This window comes from Colius striatus, chromosome 2, assembly GCF_028858725.1.
Source record: "Colius striatus isolate bColStr4 chromosome 2, bColStr4.1.hap1, whole genome shotgun sequence".
Taxonomy (NCBI): domain Eukaryota; kingdom Metazoa; phylum Chordata; class Aves; order Coliiformes; family Coliidae; genus Colius; species Colius striatus.
The window spans coordinates 112,483,849-112,502,485 of NC_084760.1; the positions used below are offsets into that span (position 1 = coordinate 112,483,849).

At 51.3% G+C, this 18,637-nt stretch overlaps 1 protein-coding gene across 7 annotated transcripts; it reads left to right on the forward strand.

Moving 5' to 3' along the window:
* Positions 1-2,084: 2,084 nt before the first annotated feature.
* CEP68 (centrosomal protein 68) lies at positions 2,085-18,014 on the forward strand. 7 transcript variants are annotated; one of them, XM_061989199.1, is made up of 8 exons: positions 7,676-7,694; positions 10,517-10,584; positions 11,660-12,056; positions 12,536-13,987; positions 15,261-15,383; positions 15,581-15,677; positions 16,141-16,277; positions 17,636-18,014. In XM_061989199.1, the coding sequence occupies exons 3-8, from the start codon at positions 11,673-11,675 to the stop codon at positions 17,684-17,686; spliced, it is 2,244 nt and encodes a 747-aa protein (XP_061845183.1). In that variant the 5' UTR covers positions 7,676-7,694; positions 10,517-10,584; positions 11,660-11,672; the 3' UTR covers positions 17,687-18,014. The 7 variants fall into 7 exon arrangements, with proteins under 7 accessions (XP_061845182.1, XP_061845179.1, XP_061845177.1 ...); XM_061989196.1 differs by lacking the exon at positions 7,676-7,694 and adding an exon at positions 8,444-8,583; XM_061989198.1 differs by lacking the exons at positions 7,676-7,694; positions 10,517-10,584 and adding an exon at positions 2,085-2,206.
* The last annotated feature ends 623 nt before the right edge of the window (positions 18,015-18,637 follow it).

The window sequence follows — 18,637 nt, forward strand, 5'->3', positions numbered from 1 at the left end:
AAAAGCATTAAAAAATAAATGTATAACGAAAGCTGCTGTTAGTGTAATTTAATATTTGCAGAGGAAATCCAATTATGGCCAAGGAACAGATTTGTCCTTTTTTTTTAATCCCCAGTTTGTCTGATTAAGATAGATATAATTACAGGGAAGTGCTTTGTGGGTTAGTCAAACAGAAGACAATGCCATTTTGTCCTGCTGTGAGAGGAATGGTTTGAGTGGAACAGGTTGTGTGGTACAGCTGTGCTTAACAGGTCGTCTTTAGAATACGTACATTGATGTCAGATGCCATCTACTCACTACAAGCATTCAACTCAATGTACATCATCTCTCTTGGGAGTTTCTTGAGCTGTAGTGGGCATGAAAACTGCTCCATGAGCTTAGAGCTAGCTTGCTGTTCTTGCAAGGCCTTGCATCTTGAGTCAAACCCAAAGCATCTGCACACTGATAAGAGCGTGTTGAGCCATCATGCTACAGAAGCTACCTGTGGTTTTAAACTGGGCTGGCAGAGTAGCAGCTGGGATTTCTTACCACATTTTGAAAGTTGTCCTCATGATCCTTAGGGCTGAATTTACTGAAATACATACCAGGGACCAGGCAGATTACAAACTGGCTCCAAAACCTCGGAGCAGGAGTACAGCACAAAGCCACTCCTCAGGCCTCGGCAACAAGGTTTTATCATCTCTGCAGGATAGTGATCAGCAGTGTGATGCAAATGACTGTAATTACTGTGTCACCAAAACACGTACACAATCAGGCAGATCTGGATTCTCTTCATTCTGGTGTGCTAGAGTATCATTAGATGGTGGTGCCTACAGCTACTAGAGTTTGAGAGAGGCCTACAAACATCCGCCACTCATATCTTGCTAACCAACAGCGACCACATCATTAAAACGAAGCTTCCCTGATACTGTGTCGTTAATTAGCTCCAGTAATTTTACTCACTGAGCATCCTCAAGGCACCAGGCTTTGTCCTTTTTGCAGTAGCATTCTTGCTCTGAGGTAGGAAACTAGTGTGGCCAGACTCAGTATGAGATCTTACAGAAGGGGAATATGGTATCTATGTACATTTTCAAAGAATCATAGAATCATAGAATGTCAGGGGCTGGAAGGGACCTCTAGAGATTACCCTGTCCAACACAGGTCACACAGGAACATGTGCAGGTGAGTTTTGAAACCTCCAAAGACTCCATACCCTCCCTGGGTAGCCTGTGCCAGGGTTCCCTCATCTGAACAGCAGAGAAGTTTAAAAGGAACTTCTTGGGTTCCAGCTTATATCCATTACCCCTAGTCCTGTCACTGACATTTTAAACTGATATCACCTGTCTGCACTCATTCTCTTCCAGATTTCATTCACTTATGCTCACAAACAACAAGGTATGGTTGTTCAAGTGGCCTGGCCCCGATCACTCACGTGCAATGTACACAGCACGGGCTGACGGCTGTCAAATCTTCACTAACCCTCCCTGTTTGGGGATAGATCTTTAATATCCTTCAAGAAATGACAGTTGCTTTGTGGTGATCCTTTGCTGCAGTCTCTCTTCCTGCTAGGCTGACAGGAGAAGGAGAGGGAGATGTGGTATGCTGCCGTCCTCCTGTTGTCAGAGAGGAGGGTCTTTCATGAATGAGTTGTGTTTGCTATGGTCTTATCAGCTTGCAGAGCTTTTGGGCTTGACAAAAACAACATAGTCTCATTTTTTTCTGCTGGAGATGGTGTCATTTGTTATGAATGCAAGCTATTCTTAATCCCCCTGCTCTGCTATTTCTTCTGATGCTTACATAAACAGATTTTCATTTATACTCACCTTCATATTTCTTTTACAAATCTCTGTGCTGACAACCAGCTCCTGCAGATCCCAGCTCTCAGTTCTGTTCAGGACAACATACAAATCACAAAGGGCCAAGACATCCCAGCACTTAGAATGAAAAAGAAATCCCTCCCATTCCCCACTTGAAGCAGCAGTAAAATCTCACATTTAAACTGTAAAGTTAATTCCAATTATTCACTGATTCCCACTGATCAAAAGCTGCCACCACCTTTTGACCATCTGGCTCCTATTTATTTCACAGCAACCTGTCACCTTCGTCCAACAAGAGGAAAGGCAAAGTGTCTGGACTGCACCAACTCCATCCCATTCCTCCTGCTCTGCACCACAGCATCTAACCCTGATCTGCAGCCGTGTGGGACTTTTAGAGGGCCTAGACAGAGGTAAGGAGATGGGGGAATATGGAAACTTGAAACATGCCTTTGTGACCAGGTCTCCTGCTGCTGGCAGTCCAGCCAGGCTGCTCGTGGTGTGATGGGTACATCATGTGGTCAGGAAGGAGAATTGCAATTTCTATTTGTCCTTGGGTTAAATCCTGCCACTGCCCAGCTGAGAAAACAGGTGGTAAAGAACTGAAATTGCTCAGCTGCTAGCACCGAGGTTCATTGCTCTGCATTTCAATGTTGACACTAAAGTAGATATCACTCTAGTTTTTCCTCTGGTCTTTATGAATCCTGCCTTACGTGTTTCATTTGTCATCCACTTTGGGTGTGCTCAAGTCACATTTTCAGGTGCTTCTCCCAAATCAGGAAGCAAAAGAAGCAGCTGCCTTTTTTAGGCAATGTTTAGTAATAGTGCAGTAGTAGTTATGATGATCTTGAAGAGTCAGGGAAAGTTTGTAGGCTTTCAATGAGCCTTTTTAGGACTTTAGAAAGAAGCTAAAGCAACATGGCTGATGCTGAAGCTGCTTGTTTAGACATTTCCAGAGCAACTGTCCAGCTGAATGACTGGATTCCTCAAGGGCCTACCATGACTCCAGGACCATAAGCAGTTGACTAGTGACAGAAATGTTGGAATAGATAAAAGCTGCAGGACCCATAGGGAAGGGAAGGTCTGGGAAAATAGAAAAAGCACAGGGCTGAAATACATAGCAACATGGGAAAGACTGAGAAGGTCTGGGCAACAGAGGCTGCAAAGAATTAACCTAGATGAAAGTAATTAACTGCACTAATACTGGTGAAAAACAGTAGATTATGGAGCAGGATCAGGAAGTTATGGGCAGTCAGAGCATGAGCCAAATGCCCTGTGCTGGGAGTAAGGCAGATACTATACCAGGGTGTGTAAACAGGAACATAGCTTGGACTATCATAGTCAAGCTCACACTGTTGTTTTGGACCAGTTGGGCCTCAAAGAAACGTGGCCCAAAGAGTGAGAATCAACGGGAGAGCAAGAAGAATGGTCCAAGATGTGGGAATGCTGACCTCTGGGTGAAAGAAAAGGATTGTCAGCCTCAAGAAGAGAAAGAGTCTCCCTGCAACTGCCTTTCAGAGAGGGGTTAGGCAGACTATGTGCACAGTGAGCAGAGCCCTGAAAAGTGGTCTTGCTCAGTGCCATAGGTGAGAGGGTTTGCCAGGCAGCCTGTCCTTCAGGAGAGAGGAAGACAGCAATGTCAGATTGCAACACAGGCATTCTTGTAAATGAGTGCCTGAGCAATTTTAACACAGGAGAGGAATCATATCAATTGTTTTGATGTGTCCCAAAGAAGGACAGAATGCCTAGGGCAGCCCCTTCCTGCCTCGATGATAAGACTGGAAGACAGGTGTACTCATGGGCTACATGTAACAGTAACTCTCTGTCTGAGGCACAACATCAGAAATGCAATAATTTTCCAAACACAGGCAAATCCTCCCCACAAATATACACCATACAGCTGGCTGAAGGATGACAAAGAGATTACACCCAGCCTTTCTTACCTCTACAGTACTCTTATCAATATTGCTAGCAATGCTCTGGGAACAAATAGGCCAGGTCCAAGCCCTGCATTTCCTGACATCTCATCCATCCCAAACATTTGCATTGTGAGTCTGAAATTCAATGCCAAAGAGAGTGCAGATGCCCTGCAAGAGCATATGGTGCACATCCCAGCTTCAGGTTTCATCACAGAGTGTTGTCTGGCTTTAGTGTGGGACTGTTCCAGGTAGAAAGAAATTACAAATTGATGTGCTGAGAACTGTTAGCACATCATTGGTTATGGGCATATTAAAACTCAAGGTACATACAGCTGGTGCTCCTGCTGGAGCTGGTTCCGTACAAAAACGTGCGTATTCCCAACAAAAAAGTAGAAGTTTTTGATGAAAATGGAGTCTTCCTATCCCAGCTTCTCATACACTAGAAATCCATCACTTTCAAATCTGATCACTGTAAGCAAGCTCTGCTTCATATCATAGACATGGACATTCCTGCTGAATTATTGCATCCACAGATGCAAAGAAATCACTTGTCTTCGCTGAGAAAACACAAGTGTGAAAGAATCCTGAGGTCTCAAATCAGCAAGAAAAATATCCATGTTAAGTCTTTGCCAGCCTCGAGTGACTTTGGGTGAGAGTTTGGCTGGGTTTGGCCTCTCGCTACAAGAAGGACATTGAGGTGCTGGAGTGGTCCAGAGATGGGCAACAAAGCTGGTGAAGAGTCTGGAGCACAGTCTGATGAGTAGCAGCTGAGGGAAACGGGGCTGTTCAGCCTGGAGAACAGGAGGCTGAGGGGAGACATGAGCACTCTCTGCAGCTCCCTGGCAGGAGATTGTAGTGAGGTGGGAGTTGGTTTCTTCTCCCAAATAGTAAACGATAGGACAAGAAATAGCTTCAAGTTGCACCAGGGAAGGTTTAGATTGGAGATTAGGATGAACTTCTTCAATGACACAGTTGTTAGACACTGGAACAGGCTGCCAAGTGAGATGGTGGAGTCCCCATCCCTGGAGATGTTTAGAAGACGTGTGGCTGAGGTGCTGAGGGCCATGGGTCAGTGGTGGGCTGGGCAGTGTGAGGTGAGTGGTTGGACTCCATGATCTTAAAGGTTGTTGCCAACCAAAGCAATCCTATGACTGATTCCTTATTACAGATCAAATAAACTCATTTCTCTTCATTCCTCACAAAGAGAGCCAGATGTCAGCAGAAGAAAATCACTATTGTTTTCCTACATTTTCAAAATAATCTGTCCTTTAGCTCACCAGTTTATTCCCCCTTTGTTTACTGACACCCTCTCAGCGTGAGCCCAAGGAGAGGGGAAAGATTTTGAGGCGCTGTGGCTGTTCTCATAGACATCCTGGCACTCGTTTGATGGGAGGTAGAACAGGACATGAACCTTTCCTGCCGGGGCTGAGACCACAGCTGAACGCTATTCAGCCCCGAGAACAATGTCTGGCAGCTGGCGAGTCATTTAACCCAGCCCAGCCTGGCTATGAATCACGGCCCAGCGGCGTTTGCTTCAGCCTTTCGACCCGCCCGAAACCAGCACGGCCTCTGCTGGCTCCCTGGAGAGTAAGCAATAAACAACAGCTCAAAGGGCTTTTCTTTCGCAGTGGCTTTGCCTGCGTGAACGCCGACAAAACGCCGGCTCCCAAAAGCGTGCATTCGAGGCAGGGGGATGTGCAGCCCCTCCGGAAGACCTGCTGGAGCTAACATTCATCAAAGAAACTCCAAATATAGAAATCTTAGGCAGGAACAGAGATGATGTGAGCATTCTCTTGGCTGTGAGCTCTTCTGAGAGCGCTGTACTGCGTTACACTGCAGTGTCACAGCTCTGCTCGTTTAAGCAGCCCTGAAAAAGATGCACACTCTTTCTCTACAGAGAAAAAGCAAGGTCCTCCAGGATGGGAAACTGGGATGGTTCCACTGGGGTCAGTAGAATAAACCCAGACCATGACAGCTGGGAATCTGGACCATAATACACAGGATGGCAGAGCAGAGCTGGAGCATGCTGCAGGGCTAAGGAGTGGGGCCAGCAGACCAAAGCGCTAGCCAGGGACTTGGGATGTCTGTGTTGTTCCCCTCGCCCTGCTGCCAGACTGCTGAGTAAACCCAAGATGCCTCTTCATGGACTAAATCTGGCAGCAATGTCATTCATAAAGTGCTTGATCAGATAACTGACTCCAGGAAATCTCAGCACTATCTAAAAAAGAAGCTCCAGGAGCAGATGATATAGATGAGAACAAGAATGAGCCTATGGACAGAAGGAAAGGTTTGTATTTCCTATGGGACATGGGCACATGCCAAGATATGGCCACTCCATCCACCAAAGAAAGGGCCTGACCCAGAGCAGCCTCCTTCAAAGTGTGGCAGGAGGATCTACCCAGGAAGCTGCCCAAAGGGCAGGGCACAACGGGCATCCCACAGCTGCCCCCAGACATGCTGGCAGCCTGACCCCAAAGCAGACCCTGCCCTGCCACATCAGAGGTGGGCCTGGCACCAGGATCTCCCCCTGCAGCTGAAGGGGCTTTGCCTTGCGCTCATAGGATGCTAAAATCCATTTGCCAGCCACTACAGTCTGCTGGTTGGCACGCTGGAGGGAAGGGATGCCATCCAGAGGGACCTTGACAGGCTTGAGAGGTGGGCCCATGTGAACCTCAAGAAGTTCAACTGTGCCAAGTACAAGGTCCTGCACGTGGGCTGCGACAATTCCAAGCTCAAATCCAGGCTGGGCAATGAGTGAATTGAGAACAGCCCTGCAGAGAATAACTTGGGGGCATTGGATGAAAAACTCAATGTGAGCTGCTGATGTGCACTCACGGCCCAGAAGACCAACTGTATCCTGCGCTGCAAGAAAATCAGTGTGTGGCCAGCAGGTCGAGGGAGCAGATTCTGCCCCTCTACTCCACTCTCATGAGACCCCACCAGCAGTCCTGTGCCCAGCTCTGAGGCCACCAAGGTAAGGACATGGACCAGTTTGAGTGGGTACAGAATGGGCCATGAAAACGGTCAGAGGACTGGAGCACCTCTCCAGTGAAAAGTAGAGAGTCTTTTTACAAGGGCATGTCATAGAATCATAGAATCATAGAATGGTAGGGTTGGAAGGGACCTTTAGAGATCATCTAGTCCAACCCCCCTGCAGAAGCAGGGTCACCTAGGTCAAGTTGCATAGGAACATGTCCAGGCGGGTCTTGAAGACCTCCAAGGAAGGAGACTCCACAACCCCTCTGGGCAGCCTGTGCCAGGGCTCCCTCACCTCACAGTGAAATAGCTTTTCCTTAAATATAAGTGGAACTTTTTGTCATGATAGGACAAGGAGTGATGGCCTCAAAATGAAAGAGGGTAGACTTTGACAGGATGTATGGAAGAAGTTCTTCCCTGTGAGGGTGACGAGGCTCTGGCTCAGGTTGCCCAGAGAGGCTGTGGATGCTGCATCCCAGGGGGTGTCCCAGGCCAGCCTGGATGGGGCTTTGGCCAACCTGGTCTGGTGGAAGCTGTCGCCCCCTGCAGGGGGTTGGAACCAGATGATCTTTAGAATTATTTCCAACCGAAACCATTTTGTGATCACATGTACAGCCACTGCTCACACGACACCGTTTCCCGATGGTTTTCCACCCCAGAACTCGCACGGTAACGCCCGGAGGCCGCAGAGTCAGCCGGTACTCAGCTCGCCCAGCCCCGGGACGGTCGAGATCTCAAATACTGAAACACCCTAAAGCTGCAAACTGTCCGCTCCGGCAGCGGCCGCGCCCGGCGCTCGGGGGGCTGCTCACGCCGCAACGTGCCCGCCCGGCGGAACGGAAGGGCCGGGGCGCGGCGGCCGCTGCCGGCGGGGTCACGGCCGCGCCGCGGGGCCCAGCGCCACGCTCCGCTCGCATTGGCTGCCGGGCCGCGGGGCGCCCTGGTGACGTGCGCGGCCCGCTCCCATTGGCTGGGGCGCAGGGCTGCAGCGCCGCGGGTGCCGCGGGTAGGTGCGGGGCGCGGCGCGGCGCGTCCCGGGCTGCGGGGGGAGGCGGGCGCGGGGCGGCGGCGGGGCGTCCTGGGCGCGCCCGCGGGGCTCGGCGGGCGGGGGAAGGGGGAGGCGGGTGGCAGCCCTTACTCGTGGTGCGTTGCAGCCGTGTCTCCCGCCGTGCAGGGCATCCCCGGGGTGCCTCGGCTTTCTTGGGTTTGTTTCGGGGTTAATTAATCCGCCGTTCTTTTCAGCTGCAGAAAGGCTTTTCGGGCGTGCAGGAAGAGAAGCAACCCAACCAAAACTCAGGCCTGAAAGGCAAAAGCGGTGATGTTTTGTTGTTTGGTTTTTTTCCCCCCAAACAAACAAAGCAAACCCCTTCCCAGCAAAAGCAGAGCTGGTGGGAGATGAAAACTGTCAGCGGCCACTGCTCTTGTTGAAGTCGCGATACCCACGGGCAGTGGGACGTCACTGGTCGGGACAGAGCTCTTGTTGTGTGCCGGGCTTTTCGCGTCTCTTTGTCCCGCAGCTTTCTTTCGAGGACGGGAAAAAAGTTCAGGGATCGCTTTTCTCAGAGATCTCCGTGGACCTTCCCCTCCTGAACAAAGCAGTCACTGTCTTCAGCCGTTATCTAGAGAAACAGTAGCCAGTAGTGTTTGTGTGCCGCCCCATCCTTGGGAACACAATGGAGGGCTCGGGTGCAGCCAGGATTTCGGGCCGTTTTCCTGTGAGTTTAAGGCCAGTGGAAAATCACCACTGTGCATAAAGCTGTGGCCGTACGTCCCTCTTCAGAGCCGTGTCAGCCCTGCCCGAGGATTCAGGTTTGCTGCTTCTCATCCCGAGGGTTAATCTTGAAGCATCATCGCCACTGGCAACCTCAGAATTTTTCTGGTTTTGCTGGAAAACGGTGAGAAAACTCATTTTCTAGATACTGTTGTAGTCGGGAGTTGCACTTAGTGGCACTGGCATTTTCCCTCTGTTTTTCAGTTGGACTTTTTGCCTGATTGTTCTGCGTCCAGGATGTGTGTGACTTCCTCACCTAGTGTGATGTCCATCTCCCCCTAAAATTCACTGAAATTAGCTGTCTCAGTTAGAATTCGCTTTTGAAAGTGCAGTGAAATCTCTGGTGCCCCTTTGGATAGCTTCACAGATTCTGAAATAAGCAAACTTACTCGCATTTGTGTGTATTGGCGGGTTTCCTCCTTTCTCTTTAGCTTCTAATTAGCTTCTGGAGATTTAATGAACCTATGAACCAGCTCTTGCTCTTTTTATAAAGACTAATGGCATCATAGAAACGTATATCTTTTATGTATATGAAATGTATATCACTGCATGCTGCATCTGTGGGATCAACAGAGAGCCCTGGAAGTTCAGCACAGTTCAACCTTCGCATTCCTGCGTACAGTTACAGAAATAACAGGTGACACATGACCTGTGATTTCTGTTTAACCTTGCTTAACACATGCCTTTCAGACTTAAGGTCAAGCTTATCTATGTTTTTAGTTGTTTTACTGGGCTGACACACGGCTCAAGCTGCTCAATCTGATGGGGAGAACCATGTTCAACATCACTTTGACTTTAATGTGGCATCTTCTTAAGTATCAAGGTTGATAGTTAATTCCTACATGTTCAGTTTAAAACTTTGAAGTCTGCTTTGATGCCTTACCAAACTTTATGCTTTTAAAATCACTACCCAGCAACCAAACTGATTGTTGAGGTGTTTATGTTCTAAGCCACATGTGTCCAGTGCCCTTCTCCATTAAGATTTATATTTACTGGATTGTGTTTGGATGTATGGTGCTGCCAGTATGTGCACGGAGGGATTACAACCCGTGAAGTGCCTGTTCATGTCAGGATACTTAGTGATGTTCTCTGCTGAATCACTTGCTTCTCACAACAGAGGAAGGTGCCCAAAATAATAAATTAGAAGTGAGCCCTTCAGCTCTGAAATGGGTCCTGAAATGGAATATGTTGTGCCTTCACCGTTTGTCACCCTGGCAGCTTTTTGCTCTTAGGTTTTGGTTGGAAGAGGAGGAATCCAAGCAGTGAGCATCATTTCTCCTTGCAGCCAAAGCCCTGGCTTTCAAAGCTGGTAAACAAATACATCTCAGGGGATTTTCTGGGCATTTAAATCACCTGTGAGTTGGATTTGGCATTTGATTCGCTAATGCTTGCTTGCTTGATTTGTCTAAACAAAAGTAATTCAGAGGGACTGAATGGGAGCTTGGGGAGACTGGCAGGTGCCTGGGGACTGTCTCCCAGGGCTCAGGAGACTTCCAGCCTTCCAAATCTGTCTGCTGGATACGTGAAGAAATGGCACTCACACGTGGCATGTGGGAGACACACGTGGGTCGGGGGAGTGGTTTGGGATACTCTTTCAGTCAGCAGCACAAGTCTACCTTCTGTTAAAGAAGAGACATCTGCTTACATACACTTTAACGGTATACTTTGTATGATGTGTAGGGAATCCAGCAGGGAGAGGTTATCAATTGCCTTCATTGCGATTACCGTGCCTTTTTGTTTGTGTATACAAGCTTTTGGAGGGGAAACCATTGTGTTTAGAATAACATGGTGCCTGTAGGGTTGTATTTGGTAGCAACTAGAGGGATCAAGTGGGTGAGTGCAGGGTGAGTGGGTGAGAGCTGAGAGTCACGGCTCACGTAGAGGGCAGGGAGAGCCCAGCCTGTGCTCACCCTCTCGACAGCTGCTGCTGTGCTGAATATAGCTGCGGGCAGTCGCAGGGGCTGCAGCCCGCGGGGAGGGGAGAGGCAGCCGCGGTGCTGCCGCGGGCTGTGCCGGGCCCTCCGTCTCCAGGGGAGACCCTTTGCGTCTTCCCGCAGCCCTTTGTTCAGCTCTGCCCCTGGGAAAACCCCCGTCAAGCCGGAGAGAGGGCTTGTAAAGCCGGACTGTGAGTATCAGCTTGTTTGCTGCAGCTAAGTATGGTTTGAGCATACTTTCTTTCCTCTTTTCTTTAGTTTTGTGTTTAAAATGTCAAGTTGAGCTTGCTGTTGGCGCTGCCTTGGCTGTGCTCCCCATCGCCTGCCTGGCAATGGCTGGGTGAGGATCAGCAAAGCCACACTGATGGTGTTTCCCTAAGGCTGGCACCCTGATTTGGGATGGAGTAGCTGGAATTGCTTTGGCATTGCTGGGGCTCTGTGCCGAGTGGCACACAGAGGGACCTGGCCAGGCTGGAGCCGTGGGCTGAGGCCAATTGTGTGAGGTTTAACCAGGCTGAGTGCTGCGTCCTGCGCTTGGGCCACAACGACCCCATGTAACAATACAGGCTTGAGGCAGAGTGGCTGGAAAGGTGCCTGTCACAAAAAGACCTGGAGGTGTTGGTCAACAGCAGCTGAACATGAGCCAGCAGTGTGCTCAAGTGGCCAAGAAGGCCAACAGCATCGTGGCTTGTATCAGAAATAGTGTGAGCAGCAGGACTGGGGCAGTGATTGCCCCGCTGCACTTGGCACTGGTGAGTGCTCTCTTAAAAAACCCACTGCTTTCCACTCCAGAGGCCTTCAGAGCCCAGCCACACTAAGAGGGGCTTTAGGTCCTAATTAGTCATGTCTCATTTGGGCCCAGTAACCTCATGGTGCACAGACTGTGAGACTGACCATTAATTCATAGAATCATAGAATCATTTTAGTTGGAAAAGACCTTTAAGATCAGAGTCCAACCACTAACCTCACACTGCCAAGCCTATCCCTAAACCCTGTCCCTCAGCACAGGTTTGTTGTCAGTGCTGCCAGAGCTTTAATGAGTTAAATGTCCTCAAAACTAAAAAACACTGGTGAGATGTGAAGGTTTGTTCCTTCCTCTAGTCCACTTGACCCGACTTTATAATTTCTGGGGTCTGACCCAGAACATGCTGAAGCTCTTGAAACATCCCCAGTTTCTTTACTTGGAGTGGAGATGAGGGGATGGCGAGCTGCCACTACCATGTCTTGTGTGTTTCAGAGAGCCTGAGACTTCGTATTGTCTTGCAGAGCTTCTGTCCCCATGGCTGTGGATGTTGGAAAGTCCCTTTTGTCAGGCTCACTGAGCGGGAAGGCTGCGGGTGATGGCAGCTGGGGCTGCACAGAGGTGGAGACGGGCTACCCAGGGCTGGCCAGCAGCCTGCGCCGCCTGGTAGGGCCAGAGGAAGCCGAGCCCTGCCCGCGAGGGACAGGCAGCCTGGCAAGCAGTGGACTCGGTCACCTGGCCACCAGCGTTACTCAGGGAGGCCTGAGCTACTACCAAGAAGTGTCTTCAGCGTCTGAGTCCAGATTTCCCAGAGCAAGGACAAGCTTCTCGGAGACAGACACCTTAATTTCCAGAGCTGCCGACCGCCGCGATGTGCCTCTTCGTGTCAGCCACCAGTTCCTCTCCCTGGAAGAGCAGCAGGTGAGAGGGTCATAAGCACAAGTGCACGAGATCCCAGGTGAGGTGGGGACGTGTTTGTCTGGGCTGTACTAGCAAGGGCTTTCCATCTCCTCCAGCCCGAGGGTGCCCACTCCAGACCCAGGCTGCGCTGTGCAGTGGGGAAAGGCTTGGGCTTCAACACCTGAGCTGCTGCCTCTGTTCCCATATTGCTCTGTGGAGATGGAAAGCTGCTCAGGACAGGTGTCCTTAAATAAGTTGCCTCTTGCTGCCAAATGACTTGTGCAGCTTTCCTTAAAAACAAGCATGCCTGGGCTCTGGGCAGCTGTGTGCCATCCTGCAGATGGAACAGTTCCCCTTCCAGACTCTCCTCACTGTGAGTCCAGGGCCAGGCTTTTGTCTCTGTGCCTCAGCACAAAGGAGCCTTTTGTGTGGATGCTGTGCTTCATTTATATACATCTCTTTCTCTCTTTTCCTTTCCTTTTCGCCCCACCCTTGTGCAGGTGAAGGCATCAGGCTGCTGGGAGCCGGTGAGCAGCCCTCCCAGCCGGCGCAGCTCTGCAGAGGAGAGCGTCCTTGCTGGCAGTGGCGACAACGCCTGTCCCAGCCAGCGAAGCCAAAGTCTGGGACCTCAGTCCCCATTTTGCTCCACCCCAGAGCTCCTGCAGCCCCAAACCCTCCCCAGCCCCGAGCACACCCTGCGGAGCTGCTCTGCATCAAGCTTCTCCACTCTGTCTTCAGAAGACAAAGGCCTCTCCGAGGAGCCGTCCCAGAGCCTGGCGGCCAGCACCAACGAGCCTTCTCCTGCAGCCAGGGCCAGCCGGGGCCTGCACAGCGGCTGGGGTGCTGCAGAAGGTGGGGTGCTGCGGGCACACAGGCCCTTCAGTCCCCTGCTCCGTGACTGTGTGACCACAGGGCACTTCAGAGGGATGTCGTCCTACCAGGCCGATTACTGGGCATGTGCCATACCAGATTCCTTACCCCCGTCCCCGGACCGTCGCTCACCCCACTGGAACCCCAATAAGGAGTACGAGGACCTGCTGGATTATGCTTATCCACTGAAGCCAAGGTACAAGCTGGGAAAGATGCCAGAACCTTTCCTCCACGACTCAGGAATAGGTTTGGACAGCTTCCCTGTTTCCCCCGAGGGCACGTTGAGATCTACCAGCATCTACGGCCGAGGTGGGCAGGCTCGGGGAAGTGGAGAAAATGGGTGTTGGGGGTTTGTGGCTTCCACAGACAGGTTCTCCACCCTGGGGCCTGGAAAAAGAGACTGCTCAGGACCTGGCTCGTACTGTGAACCTTCAGCTGCTGCGAAAGCATCCTTCACAAAGAGTGCTTCCCCTCATCCTTCTAGAGGTTTTGCTTCAGATGTAACAACAGAGTCAGCTGCGCCTGGTTCATCTGGCCACCCTGCTGCGGATGGGAGGAGCTGGTGTGCCAGAGGGAGCCCCTTCCCAAACTACAAAGGGCAGGTGGAAAGCACAAATAGGTTTTTATCTACAACAAAAGTGCTTCCTCTGAGGAAAGAGTGGGAAGGTGATGAAGAGTTTCTCTCCCTGCCTCCGAGACTGTGGGAGCTGGAAAGGCTGGCTCAGTTTTTGTCCAGTGTTTCCTTAACTGTAAGGACACCTGGGCACGACCACAGGGACCTGCGACGTCTCAGCGACAGCAGGCAGCCCCCTCCATCTGCACGGGCTCCTTTCGGAGAAGCAGGGGGCAGGGACAGAGGGAGCAGTGAGGACTGTGCTGGGCTATGGCAGCCCTGCAGCACCCGAAAGCCCAGCTGGGACAGCACCGACCCGTGTGGCCGGATCCGCAGGGATCCTCTGCAGGGGCTCCATCTACCCCCCAGTGTCAGGGACACGTTGGATAGGCTGTACCTGAATGAACCGCGGCTCCCGGGGCATCCCAAGAAGAGGCAGCAGAGCGAGTCCCTTGCCCAGTGTGTTAAGGTAGGCTGACACCAGAAATAAAGGTTATTATGGGAAGATCTCACATCGAATGTGCCTGTGTTCACGGCACAATTAAGGCCTTCCCCTCTGCGTGATGTTTGGCGCCTGGCAGCTGGTGGTGATTTATGCAGGGAGGCTCACCAGAGCAGATAATTTCTTCTGATGGAGCAGAGCCCATCTCCCTTTCCCCAGGGCTCAGCATGGTGGCGGTGGCACCCAGCTTCCCTCAGCCAGGGAGCTGCGAGAGCCACTGGCGGGGCTGCAGCAGCCCGAAATTGGGGTTTGCAGCCCACCCTGTGTCTCGGGCATGGCTGGCCTTGCCCTTCAGCCCAGACTCCCTCATCTTCCCTGGGCTGGGTCCTACCCAAGGGTATAAGGCCAGGCAGAACTGCTGGCGTTTCTCTCACGAGTTTCCTGATTATCTTGTGAATGTGTTTTTTGGGTGAGTGATGCCTCATGGCCATCCCACTGCCAGTGCTGTGCTCCCTGCCTTCCCCCCCCTCCTTTATCACCCCAGCCCTAGGCTCAATTTGGAAGAGGGCTGTTTGCAAGAGAGTAATTACCATCACGGGCCTTCCTGCAAACACCAATGCGACTCATCCCCCTCTCCTGCATGGAAGTAACTGCCCATTTAAAAGCATCAGCGTTAGGGTGTATCTGTCACCCGAAACAGCGGTGCCAGGGAGGAGCAGCTCAGCTTTACAGGAAAACCCCAGCTCCTGAGGAGCAGGAGCAGGGCTGGAGTCTGGTGTCAGTGAGAGCAGAGGCCCCTGGATTTCGTGCAGCATCTTACAAAAATAGTCCCTCACTGAGATGCTTTAAAAATACATGAAAGCACTTAACTGAACCAGACAAAGCCTTGGGGAAAAGCTACTGCAAATTAACTGTGTGGCTCTGGTGAGGAGGAAGGCGTCTCTTCAGCTGGGAGGTGGTGGAGGCAAACCCCTTCCTTCAGCCTGGGTGCCACTGCTTCTTGACACCTCTTTGTAGGAGTCTTCTCATGGTGACCCTCAATTCTTGTCACACACTGGTTTTGGGATGTTTAGTGCTTGGGTGCAGTGGTTTGGCTGATTTTTCTTTCTCTGTTGACGCTTGGTTTCCCAAGCCAAGGGATGTTTGTGTGCTGAGGGGAGGGGACACTGCCAGCCCCGTGTTGGGAAAGCAGGAGGAAGCAGGTGCTTTCTGAAACCTCACTGGCTCACCTGTTGCTGCCCTCGCTGTATCTGTTGCAGAAATAGATCAGTAACCCCCTTTGTTACGCTTTGTTAAGTAGATGTTCTGCTGCCAGCTGGAAGAGCTCATTCGTTGGCTGTACCGTGTCGCAGACACCACGGACGGCTGGGTGCCCCCTTCACCCAACACTGAGGGCCTGAAGGCATCGCTGCACCGCTGCCTGGTGGGTATCACCGTTGGCTTCTCTTCCCCCTGCTCAGTGCTGTGGGTGGCACAGCCCAGGTGGGCGACATGGGAGTGCATCAGGCATGCAAAGCCGAATTTGGGAGCACTGGCAAGAAAACTGCTCCCCAGGCAACCTGCCATGGGTGCATCTGTTCCAAAACCCCTCCCAAGCAGCACTCCTCCTTCCCTTCCCAGGAGTTCAAGAAGGACGTGGCCGACCACCGGAGCCTGACGGAGAGCGTCCTGGAGAGGGGAGAGGCTCTCCTCGACTGCATGGCGTCCAGCTCACCAGGTGAGGAGGAGTGAGGCTGGGCCTGAGCACAGGACCCCCAAATCCCAGGCCCCACATGTGTGGGAGGGGACAAGCAGTGGGCAGTTTGCCATTCAGTAGCTGGATGGGAGTGAAAAGGGTTTTACAGCTCTGTTGCTGCCTGGAGACTTGGAGGTTTGAAGCAATTATTCCTGAGCACTTTCAGCTGCACCGTGCCTTGACCCTTGCAGCAAGCCATCCGTCTGCCTCTCATGGGTCCCTTCTTAGGTTTTTATCTAAACTGCAGCACGACCAGCTCACTGCTCTTAACCCAGAGCCTCCTAGGTCACTTCCTACCCCTCCAAACTCTGCACCGCAGTTTGGATGAGGTGAAGGTCAGCTTATTGTTTTCTAACACTCAGAACTCTCACTGCTCTTACAGACATCAGATTGCCACGTTACTGCCACATCCATTCATACATCTTCACTGTGCTTTGTTCTGCAGCTCTGAAGGACACGCTGGGTCTGATTGTGCAGCAGTCAGCAGCGCTGGAAACCCGCGCCCAGCACCTCTACGAGTCGGTCCTGGCGGCCACCGGCCCCGGGCAGGGCCAGGCCGCGACACAGGCCCAGGGGCTGCGGGTAAGCACGGGGAGGGGAACCACGCAGGAGAAGCGTGGGAAGGGAGGCACCTACATTAACAAACACTGTACATGATTTGTTTCTTTTAATCTGATGTTTGGAAGGCCTACAATGAGAAGAAAGCGAGGGCAGTCTCAAAATGGGTGTTGGTAACTGTGTGCCAGGGGAAGAGCAGCGTGCTGGTGAGCCAGCTGATGAAACCCAAGAGCGTGAGGAGAGGAGAGCGATGGCAGCTCCTCAAAAGCAAGGGCAGCTCCTTGGAGAGAGCCAGAGGCAGGTCGCTGTCAGTCAGGGTGGAGGGGCCGTCAGAGCCTGGCAGACAGCTGCTCCACTGAAATCACCCTTATGGCAGAGGAAGGGGTATTTTGAGGGGCTTTTAATTTTCTCAGAAACATTCTGCTTGCCATGTCATGGTGGGGAAGAGAAGCAAATGATTTCAGGTATAAAATACAGCCTGGGAAACTGCTGATTTCTCGACCATCTTCCTTCAGAAGAGGTTGTGGTGAGGTGGGGGTTCAATCTCCCCAGTTGTGAGTGATAGGACAAGAGGAAACAGCCTCAAGTTGCACCAGGGGAGGCTTAGATTGAGACTAGAAGAACTTTTTCACCAAGAGGGTTGTTAAGCATTTGAACAGGCTGCCCAGGGAAGTGGTGGAGTCCCCAGCCCTGGAGATATTGCAAAGCGTGTAGCTGAGGTGCTGAGGGACATGGGTTAGTGGTGGGCTGGGCAGTGTGAGGGGAGGGGTTGGACTCGATGAGCTTAAAGGTTTTTTCTAACCAAAATGATGCTGTGATTCTATGAAATAAAAGCAGAGACAAGCGTGTTGCAGTAGGGCAGGACTGTGAGTATGAAGGGGTGGAGGTGTGGTGGTAAAGGCCATTAATAATAAACAGATGGGGGTCAGCTGGGCTCTGCCACCTCCCTCAGTTGCGACTGGGAATCACTGTATGACCCTGTCTGTAGGAACGAACCCTGGCTGTTAGCAAGGTGCTGGGTCCAGAGGCTCAGGAAGGCTCTTAGTTTCAGAGCACCCAGAGGTAGGGATTTTAGAGCTGCAGGAGAACCTCCCCCCCCACCCTCTTACTCCTCCATTAGCTCAGTCTGTTGATTTCCCTGTGTCCCGCTTCAGCACAGCCTTGAAATCCGGAGTTGCAAAGGGAAACTGTGTTTCCAATGTTTGAAGGAACAAGCAGCTTCGGTAGTCTCTAGCTGTATCTTACGCACTACCTCGCATGTGTGGAGGTGACTGAAGTAGAACACAGTTGGTTTAAGTATAGCTGTTAAGTGTAGGACTGTCCATTTGTTGTTTTGCAGCCAAAGCCCAGTAGCAAACTGAACCCATTGTATTTCGTTTCAGGTGCTGCCTCGGTCAGACCTGGGCTCTGCCAGCCAGTCTCGGGACAGCTGAAACACAACCAGCACCACCCCACCCCCAGGAGATGCCAAAACACCCTGTTCAGAGTCAGCCAGCCCAGCCTGATGGCAGTTTGGAGGGGTTTGTTGACGGTGGCTTGAGAAAGGCAGGTACCTGCACGTTCAGTGAACAGTGCTGGGGAGCTCTGGGAGCGGGCAGTGTTCACCTGGCCTTTTCGTTTGGTTGCTTTTCTTAATGTAGTGTTCCTTTGTTTTTAAACTGAAGTGGCCTGTTCCACCTGTGAGCAGAATGTCCGGATCAGGTTTTTTAACTGAGTAATCCAGTGTGCCATGCAACTCACGTCTAAGTAAAGCTGTGTGATTTTAATAGCCCTCTTCTCATGTTTTGTTTATGCTCTTCAAAAATAGGCACCAGCAGCCAAGAAACAGCAACTCCTTCTGGTTCTTGGGAGCAAACTGAACTGTTGTTTATATAATGCCCATTCCCTGGCTGAAGCAGGGCCCGTTTAACTTTTTCTTATGCATAAACACAAAACACCAATAGCAATCTGGATAAAACTGAGCAGCAGGTGAGTACACTGAGGGAAGGGCCAGGTTACTCACAGACTGCTGTTACCTGTTCCTGGCAGTCATGTGTCACTGCTGTGCTGCTGTCCCCTCTCACAGCTGGTACAGGTCAGCACTGCTCACTGGACACAATAAAGGGTTTCCAAAGGGCAGCTCCAAAGCGGCATAACAGGGTTAAGTGGCCAAGAAGTCACAGCCAACTGCAGACTGTTGGCACTTGGCTTTAACCGACCTTTAAAGGAAATGGCAATCGTCATGTCCTTGGGCAGAAACGTCATTTCCTCCCATTCTTGTGACCAGAACAAAGTGAAGTTTCTGTACTGGACAAGTGCAAGCTGCAGGCACAGTTAAACTACAGCAATTCTGAATGACAAATATATCTTTGGGCTTTGTGAGATTTAACCTAATACTCTCCAGT